Raw genomic sequence first — 9,831 nt, 5'->3', positions numbered from 1 at the left:
TCTACACCTGAGGGATACGTCAGATTCTTAGTTCAAACACACCTTTGTAAAAAGGTGCAAATGATACCTAATTAATAAGACTAAGTTTGATACTTGCATGTCTCATCTGTCTGAAAGAGAGGTTTGATGTAATCTGAAGTTTCCAGTTGATCTTTGCTGAAGTTGGTCAATGAAAAGAACCAGTTTTGAGTCAGAGGATCTTGATGAATGGAAAGGACAAGGCCGAAGCCTGGCACGAGCTTAGGATGTTCTGGAGCGTTGGAGCGTCTTATCGAAACCTAACAGAATCACCGACGACTGGGCGGGTCACATGAAGTGCGGCCTTTTAAAGCCTGCAAAGATTCACACCTCTCAAGATGGGGTTGTCCAATGAGGAAGTCTGGAATCTCAAGTGGGAGTTCTGAGATACTGGGGCATTTTTATGGCCCTTTGTTTGAAAGCATGGTAATTTGCATATGAAATGTATCGGGTGTCAGGGTTACCAAGGAACCAGGGGCCTGTTCGGCTTCCTGGGGTGTTACAGAGTATTTGTTAAATCTAGCTAACAAAATATATATTGTGTGTTTGAGTGGTCCAGACGCTACACTCTTGAAAAGCCATGCCAGTATGACATAATCACTTTTTTGTGGTACAAGCAAGCACTTTCTCCGTCTGCAGGTACAGCTGCGCACAAGTCAAGATTATTTACCCTGAAATGTACATTTCCCTCCTCTCTACCTCAGCTCAGCAAACGCAAAGATAATTGCATTTTGATAGACGATTAATGTTAATGTAGGCTCATTAATCTTTGAAAAGCTCTTAAGTCCATGTCTTTGGTGAGACATGCTGCAGTGCATGCAGAAGGAAGGAGGAAGGCAACAGAATGGTTGCCAGTCATGGTCATTTGTTCTTGATTGTCACTTCCTTTGTGTTTGTTCATGTTTGCTTCAGAGGCCTGTCATTTTGTGAATGTGTCTGGTTTTTGTATGTGCACAAGTGTTTCTTTAAATCAGTCTTGTCAGTTTATACAGTACATCATAGAAACAGTGAACAGACTGGAAACGGCCCATAAATGTGTTTTCAAATAAACAAATACATTTTCAAATAAAAATTTTTTTTTAAGATCCCTTACACAAAAGTTTGGAGTGTGTAAGATATATATACAGTATATTAAATAATTATTTTTTGCTTATTCTTTTATTTAAGGATGCACCAGTATCGGTATCGGGCTGATACTGAGCTCCTGTACTCGTACTCGTACTCGTTAAAATGCCCCGATACCAAACGCCGATACCACACAGCATGTGATAAGTGCCATATTCAGACAAAGAAACACAGACAACAGAACAACAGACAGCAGAATGGAGTTAAGGATGTCTACTACGAAGTATATGTATGCAATGCATATAACGTTAAACATTCAGTATTAATGCCTGTATAGCTGATGTGCGCGAGCTGATAAACAAAGCACGTTGAGTGGATTGAGCGCGCGGCGGTGCAGATGCGCAAGCTTGTCGAGTGAATATACCTTTCTCACAGACATCACTGGAAAGTTTGTAGTTCGGTCGGATATATAAAAAACAAGTAAGTAAAACAATGCACAAGTTACTTAGCGGTAGGGAGAGAGAGAGAGAGAGAGAGAGAGAGAGAGAGAGAGCGCACTTCTGTTGTGTGTGATCTTTGATGTTCACTCACTTAGCACGCATCATTTGGATTAAAACCAAATCGTAAAAATAACACCATCTATATGGGCATTCACTATAAACATAATTTATTTTCAACCTTAGGCATACACGACTTTCTGGCGAAAGTGAATCTAGCAGCCTGTGTGAAATGCGCTAGACTGTACTACTGTCCTCTCATTCTGCACCAGTACAAATACGTGTGCGCGTTGCGCGTTTTGCTTGCTTGAGTGTTTCTGCATTATATGAGTGGCTTTGGAATATAAATGGTGGTTACTGAAACCATGCCTTCTTTCTTTGTGTGCACATTTGGGCGGCATTATGCTAATATTTCCACATAGTGAGGTAGATATGTGGGGGCATGTTAGAACGAGCCGTTTTAGAGGGGCGTGGCAGAGTCTTAACTTTGATAAAGAATATCTCTTTGGGTTTGAGACTTTAGTCTTTGCAACTTCAGGGATCTTATCTATGCACAATCAGCTTGTAACACTCCAAAGAGAAAGGAAAACTTGAAATCTACACACATCTACAGTATGCAATGCTTTGCTTTAAGTTATTTTCCTCCGCTAACATTATAATCATAACTTTTATTTCCTAAGTGATTTGAAATTTTAAAGATGATCATATATGCTTTATGTAAAAATAAGACTCTTGTAACGAATCAGCTCATGGGAAATATGAATAATTAACTATAAACATCATTTATTTTCAACCTTAGGCATACACGACTTTCTGGCGAAAGTGAATCTAGCAGCCTGTGTGAAATGCGCTAGACTGTACTACTGTCCTCTCATTCTGCACCAGTACAAATACGTGTGCGCATTGCGCGTTTTGCTTGCTTGAGTGTTTCTGCATTATATGAGTGGCTTTGGAATATAAATCACAGCACGTTTCAGATGAAAAAACGCGACTTCTATTTCTGAAAATATCACAGTTAGGAGATTTATAACGAGTGGTTCCCTACATTATTACAGCAAAGCGCGTGATTACAGTACTAAGCTGCTGCAATGGAGCAGCTCTAATGCTATTAAAGACGATGTACCACAGAGCAAAAAAATTAACAGTGAAAGTAACAAAAACTTGTAAAATACATTTTAATGGGCATAATTAAGTGTGAAAATAACCAAAGGATATAGTCAAACCAAAAGTGATTCAGAGACCAGATCTCATTTTTGATATATTTTTTTTACTAGTGGGTGCAGGACACTATAGTTAATTTATGTAAGTGAGGATACTGTCATACTAACAGCTGTCTAATTTTTGGTTGATTGTAATCTATTACATACCTTTCTATCAAAGGTATCTGACATTATCAAGCTGAATTTGTTCTGACACAGTTTAACTCTGAGTTCTTGTCAAATTTTATTACCGTTTTCTAAACTATAGCGAATAAACTGTGATAATGTGAGAAATGTTGAAGGTGTCTGAATAAATTTTGGTTTGACTGTATCTATTTGATAAATGAAGTTAACCAACTAACATTATACATACTCTTTTGGTTTCTGTACCCAATATTTAAAAAATGTACAAATGCAATAAAAATATTGGTATCGTTACTCGGTATCGGCAAGTACAAAAAATAAAAGTATCGTATTGGGCGAGTACTGGAAAAAGTGGTATCGGTGCATCCCTATCTTTTATTATTATAATATTGGTAAAATATTATTATTATGCGAATGTATTATGTGAATTTTCTATATGATTTTTTTAAATGTAATTTATTCTTTTGATGGCAGATCTGAATTTTCAGCAGCCATTACTCCAGTCTTTAGTGTCACAGTGCTGCAGAGTTGGCCACCAGATGTCACTGTGTGTTTGTTTGTGCCATGTGCTCTCCAGTGTATTGTCTGACCCCGCCCTTCTTGTTATCTCATTATTGTTTCAGTTACTCCACCTGTGATCCCTCGTTACCCTCCTCGTTTGTCTCCCTATTTATTCTCCTGGTGTCTACAGTCCTGTGCTGTTTCGTTGTTTTATGTCAGTGAGTATTTGTTGTGTGTGTGGTATGTTCATCTTGCCTTGCCTTGCAGTGCTCTGTCCTGGCCTGCCTGCTTGCCTGGTTTTCCCCCTCAGGGTAGTTTTTGTTGTGGTTTTGTTTTATTTTTTGTTTTTTACTAATAAAAGACCCATTCTTCCTGCACCTCGAGTTCTCGCTTATTCCACTCACCCGTCCGGTGACAGAACGAAACAGCCACATGAGAACTCAGCGGAGAATGGGCTCAATCCAGTTACCAGCCTCCAATACCTGTAGCCCCCTCTACCAACACATGCTTCAGGTAGCAAAACTAAGTTCCCTGCGTCAACAGGGGGCTGACTTGAGGGAAATTGCTAAGGAGTTCGGGAGTGCTGCAGAGGGGCTGAACTACAACGATATGGCTCTCAAGAACCTGTTTTCCTATGCCCTTGATGAGCCCATCAGCACCTGGAGGAGGTTTGGCACGGAGCACCTGTCCTTTGGGGTGTTTGTGGACTTTCTAGCCCACAACGGGAGGCAGTCAGAGGTGCCTTTTCCCATCATGGCCACCATTTCAGAGTCTCATCCTGACATGGCGGCCAGTTCAGAGCCTCTTCTCAAGATGGCCGCCAGTCCAGAGCCTCGTCACAAAAAGGCCACCAGTCCAGAGCCTCGTCACAGGATGGCCGCCGGTTCAGAGCCTCTTCTCAAGAAGGCTGCCTTTCCAGAGCCTCTCCACAAAATGGCTGCTAGTCAGGAACCTCTTCACAAGGGGGGCCCAAGGTGTTTGAGACTAGTTTCCAGTTTGGCGGACCCACCTCTATTGTCAGTGCAAGCAGCTGGCATCACTGCAGGGGTCTCAAGTTTGGTGGTCCTGGAAGACCCAACTCCGGTGGTCCCTAGTCCAGTGTCCCTGGAGGACCTGACTCAGGTGCTCCTATGTTCGGTGGTTTCTGAGGTCACTGAGCAGCCTACTCTCCTTGTCTCGGCCATGGAGGCCGCTACAGAGTTGCCCGATTTCACTGCTGCCGCCACGAAGGCCATCACTGGGCAGCCCGCTCTCCTTATCTCAGCCATGGAGGCCACTAAAGAGCCACCCGATTTCACTGCTGCTGCCACGAAGGCCATCACTGAGCAGCCCGCTCTTCTTGTCTCAGCCATGGAGGCCGCTACAGAGTCCACTCAAGAACCTGCTCCAGTCCAGGAGCCTTCAGATTCCACTCAGGAATCCGCTCCAGTCCGAGAGCCTACTCCTACCCATGAGTCTGCTCGACCATGGTGGTTAAGAACTCTGCCTGCGCTGCCTTGATGGTCTTTAGTGCCACTTTGGTGGTCTTCAGCCCCACTTGCACCAATATGGTGGTCGCCAGCTCCACCATGGGGATCTTCAGTCATGCTTGCTCTGCTGTGGTGGTCTTCTGCACTACCGTGGAGGACTTCAGCCTTCTCTGAGAGGCTGTGGTGGACTTCAGCTCTGCCCTGGAGGGCTTCAGCTCTGCCCTGGAGGGTTTCAGCTCTGCATGCTCCGCCCTGGAGGGTTTCAGCTCCGCATGCTCTGCCACTCGGGCCTGGCATACCATCCCTCCCCTGATCCGCCTCCTGTCCACCTCCCTCCTAGACATTTTGTTTTCTGATTTAGTATGTGGAGCATCTGGAATCTGTCACAGTTCTGCTGGTGTGCCCTTGTTGGCCACCAGATGTCACTGTGGGTTTGTTTGAGCACATGGCTTGTTGTGTGTTTGTTGGTGCCATGTGCTCTCCTGTGTATTGTCTGACCCCGCCCTTCTTATCTCATTATAGTTTCAGTTATTCCACCTGTGTCTCCCTCGTTAACCTCCACGTTTGTCTCGCTATTTATTCTCCTGGTGTCTGCAGTCCTGTGCTATTTCGTTGTTTTATGTCAGTGAGTATTTCTTGAGTGTGTGTGGTATGTTCGTCTTGCCTTGAAAGTGCTCTGTCCTGGCCTGCCTGCTTACCTGTTTTTCCCCCTTGGGGTAGTTTTTGTTGTGGTTTTTATTTATTTAATTAATAAAAGACCCATTCTTCCTGCACCTTGAGTTCTCGCTGCTTCCACTCACCCATCCGGCTGATACTTTAATGTCAAATTAACTTTCATAAATAATTCTCATATGTTGCTTTGGTGCTCAAGAAACATTTATTATTATCAGTGAAAACTGTTGTGCTCCTTAATATTTTTGTATGAACTATGAAACATTTATCAAAGTTCAAAAGAACAGGATTTAATTGAAATGGAAGTCTTTTGTAACATTATAATCGTTTTTACTGTCACTTTCAATCAATTCAATTGCTGAATAAAAGCAATAATTTATTTTTAAAAATCTTACAGCCCCCAAACTTTTGAACAGTAGTGTATGTCTAGATGTGATACAGTCCTGTGAAATGTGGTTATGGGTGTGTATGGAGAGGAGGAAGTGATTTTTTTTTCCTTCAGCAGGCACAGAGGGTGTAATCCCCACACTATTACCTCAGATTACATTTGCTTGCTGGGAAAAGATTGCAAACGCATGGCATAAAGAGAATTGTTCCCTCCTTCTTGACAGTTCTGCAGATATGTGTGTATTTCAAAGCAGGCAGATTAGCATTTCTTATTCAACCCTTTAGTAGCACCATTGGACTGGATACCGACCCCTGAGGGACATTAAGAGCTTATTGTTTAATTTATTATCTTCTACAAATCCCATTCACACTACCCTCATGTGGCCTTACTACACTAACTAGAACCACAGTCACTTTTTACTGTGGGAGGCACATTAGGTTGGCTTGTGTTGGATGAAGATTTGAATGCAAAGACTGTCCATATTTTTCTTTCAGTATTAAATGAATTATGTATATTTAAAATGGATATAATATGATAATATAATGGCATACTGGATTTATTTCCTACTGTTTTAATCACAGTGCATTCTGGGAGTCCCTTTGTTACAAAGGCCATAATGAGGAATCTTAGTAGGAAGCATAATTAAGATGCCAAGAAAACAATGCCTTAGAAACCTGCCTCTATAGGCAGCTTAGTTGGTTTCGGTAAAGGATACTTGTTTCATGACATAAGAATTGTCTGAGCAACCTATTAGTCTTTTTTTACTCTTGTTAGTGAAGATCATCCTCTTTCCCATCTTAACCCAAACCCATTTGAATGCGGTTGAAATAAACCCCTTTCTTCATTTCCAGCCGATTCACTCATATTCTCAGCTCATTTTAAATTGGTGGATTTCTCTTTCAGAGCTGCGGCTGCCATCGTGTTAATAAGTACAGTGGAAAACACACTCTCAGATCTGACTGTGCTGCAAGTCATGAGTCTAGACTGTTGACGTGCTGCAAAGCGAGCCACTTTCCTCATTCATTATACGTTTTATGTGTCACTGGTTTGTTCCAAATTAGAATTGAGCTCTCACTCAGGTTTGACATGTACCCATTTGATTAGAATAGATACAATCGAAAATGAGAAGAATATCTAGCAGATTTGGCTATTTTTATAAAGGAAAGTTGTTTTGCACTTCAAATAAAAGCAGAAAATCAGATTTTTATCTCCAGTCATTTAAATTTAAAAAGTCCATTGAAGACTACAGTGGATACAAGCAATTCAGCAACAAGATGATAAGAAATGCCTGTGGAATCACAAATCTAAGATTTTTGCATAATTTGTAGTCTGATTCTAAACCTATTTAGAATATTAATAACTAAGTAAATAGTAAGATAACAAAAACTGAATATCATAAAATGAGTTTGTTCAGTTGAAATACAGAAGAACTCTGTAACTTCTAGTTTTATATTAACCGCACAATTGTTCATATTCTGATAACCATCAATTAGGTTCAGTGTTGTTTTTGTTAACTAAACACAGAACTAATTGAAATAATTGAAATAATAATAATAATTATTATATTTTTATATTTATATTTTTACTTATATTTTTTTCCATTCAGTATTTATATTTTATTCTGGTTTTATTTCAATTACAAATAGTTATTTTTATTTATTAATAAAATAATAAAATAACTGATTCATTTTATGTTATGAAATATTATACAAATTTACTTAACCAGTAATCTGCAAAATAAAGAACTGCACATGAATACATAAAAAATATTTTTCAACTATCTTGCAAAAAAAGATTTTTTTTTTCTTCCAGAAATAGTCAAATCTGTTGATATTTCTCTTCAGTTCCCTATAAAAATAAATGCACTACAAGGATTTCATCCAGTATATGATGCATTGCCGATGCATCTATGTCTATAGCAACAGCAACATGGTGCTTTACAGGTGATGTAATACACTTTCCTCCTATGAATAAATTCTCACAGCTATTTGATATTAAAAGCGCTTATAACCAGACTCTTTCTGTGATGACAGACGGAGTCTTCTCATCTCAGAGAGCACCTGTGATGGGCTACACTGGACCTCTCAAATTGTATTTCCCCACTTTTACAAGCTTGCTCTCACTATCTCGCTTTCTTAGTAAAACCATTTTGCCACAAGCTGTCCTTACCTCTCCACCAATCACATTAAGATTTAAATTTCATCCAGCCACCAGCTGAAGGGCACTTGAAAGCCCTGTTAAAGAAAAAGTAGAGAGGCTGTTTTCTTGTGAACGGATTGCGGCCCTGTGAAAGGCCTCCACGCTGCAGGTTGGACTTAAATCGATTACATGCATTGTTCGCTCCTCCAGAAAATTGATGTCTGGAGTTTTCATTGTTTTGCGATACACGGCCACGCCTGAGAAGAGACTCATCGCTTATCAATGTGAACAATCTCCATTAATAATACTGTGACTTTTTTCCACTGTAATCCCTCCACAAAATGTCTTTGAAAGTGATGGTAGAACAAACAAACTTTGATTTTACTGCTAATGCCTTCTTCCTCACCATTTAATTTTAAGGCTACAAACTCTTCCTCATAATGAATCTTCATTTAATCATGCCAACACATGCAGGAATACATGAAGAATTAGCTTATGAAAGATAGTGATGGTATCATATGAATTTAAATGTGTATTGTGCAGTAATATCTTGTAGTTTTGCAGTAGACCTTATTTAAGCACATTAAGTAAATAATACTGTAAATAAGATAGTGAATATCAAAATTAGTTTGTTCAACTGAAATATTGTCCTCTTTTATGTTAGAAGCATAATTGTTCATTGTTGTTGGAAATTGATTATATATAACTAAAATAAAAAGAAAAATGATTGAAATAACGGTAATTGAAATAAAGACAAAATAAAATATACATATTAGATGAAAAAGGAAAACTTGGAATTAGAAATGTTGCTTTGGCAATTAACTGAAGTAAATAATAAAAGAAAAAAAAAAGAAAACTGAAATTATAAAAATAAAAGCCCATTCAAAATATCAAAAATACTATAATAGTATATAACTAATACTAAAATAGCACCAATTAGTTTTGGTGTATACACTCAAGATACAACTGGCAGCTTGTAATATAATTGGGCAGTAGTACTGTGGGGGGAAAAACTATCCAAAAAAATATCCAGACTGAATTTACATTATATGTAATATACATTTTCTTAACCAGTAATATGTAAAATGAAGTACTGTAGATGTAACCAGTATTATTCAAATTATTTTAGCTTTTAATGATTTTGATTAGATTGTGAGATGGTATCATCATGCTTATTATTAGCGTTGATGATGATTTTGATTGTCACACAATCAAACAGTTAAATTTCTGTCACTGTAATTGATGATGATTTAAAAAAAGTCTATGTGTGTGTGTGTGTGTGTTGATGCAGGGTATGATGTACTTGGAGGACAGGAGACTTGTGCACAGGGATCTGGCTGCTCGGAACGTCCTAGTGAAGTCACCCAACCATATAAAGATCACTGACTTCGGTCTGGCTCGCCTTCTGGATGCAGATGAGAAGGAATACAATGCAGACGGGGGCAAGGTCAGTGTCACATGACCCCAACAAGACAAAGGGCACGCACTGACTTGTTTGCATAACATAATTTTATAAGTGCTCTGTGTGTTGGAGCAACAATGCTTTGAGTAATCAAGAAATGTGCTGCACTTAACATTCATCCCTGGGTTTTAGAACACAGCCTCTAATGACAGGCTAATTAACAATGTTTGCTAAGGCCAAATGTACACTACAAAACAGAAGGTTTCACTCTGCACACATTCAAAAACTCACAGGTTCTAAAGGATCATGTTGGTGCACACTTTACACGACTAATCAA

At 39.3% G+C, this 9,831-nt stretch overlaps 1 protein-coding gene across 1 annotated transcript in view; it reads left to right on the top strand.

Annotated features, from left to right (window-relative positions):
- Positions 1-9,831, top strand: part of LOC107555909 (receptor tyrosine-protein kinase erbB-4-like) — a 236,491-nt gene that overhangs the window by 213,530 nt on the left and 13,130 nt on the right. Inside the window, exon 20 of the mRNA XM_016238851.1 lies at positions 9,384-9,539. Within this exon, the coding sequence (XP_016094337.1) occupies positions 9,384-9,539 (156 nt within the window). The remainder of the gene's footprint in view (positions 1-9,383; positions 9,540-9,831) is intronic.

Source organism: Sinocyclocheilus grahami, unplaced genomic scaffold (genome assembly GCF_001515645.1).
Source record: "Sinocyclocheilus grahami isolate Dianchi unplaced genomic scaffold, SAMN03320097.WGS_v1.1 scaffold549.1, whole genome shotgun sequence".
Lineage (NCBI taxonomy): Eukaryota > Metazoa > Chordata > Actinopteri > Cypriniformes > Cyprinidae > Sinocyclocheilus > Sinocyclocheilus grahami.
The sequence above is the reverse complement of the archived record's forward strand: the minus strand, read 5'-3'. Positions and strand labels throughout refer to the sequence as shown.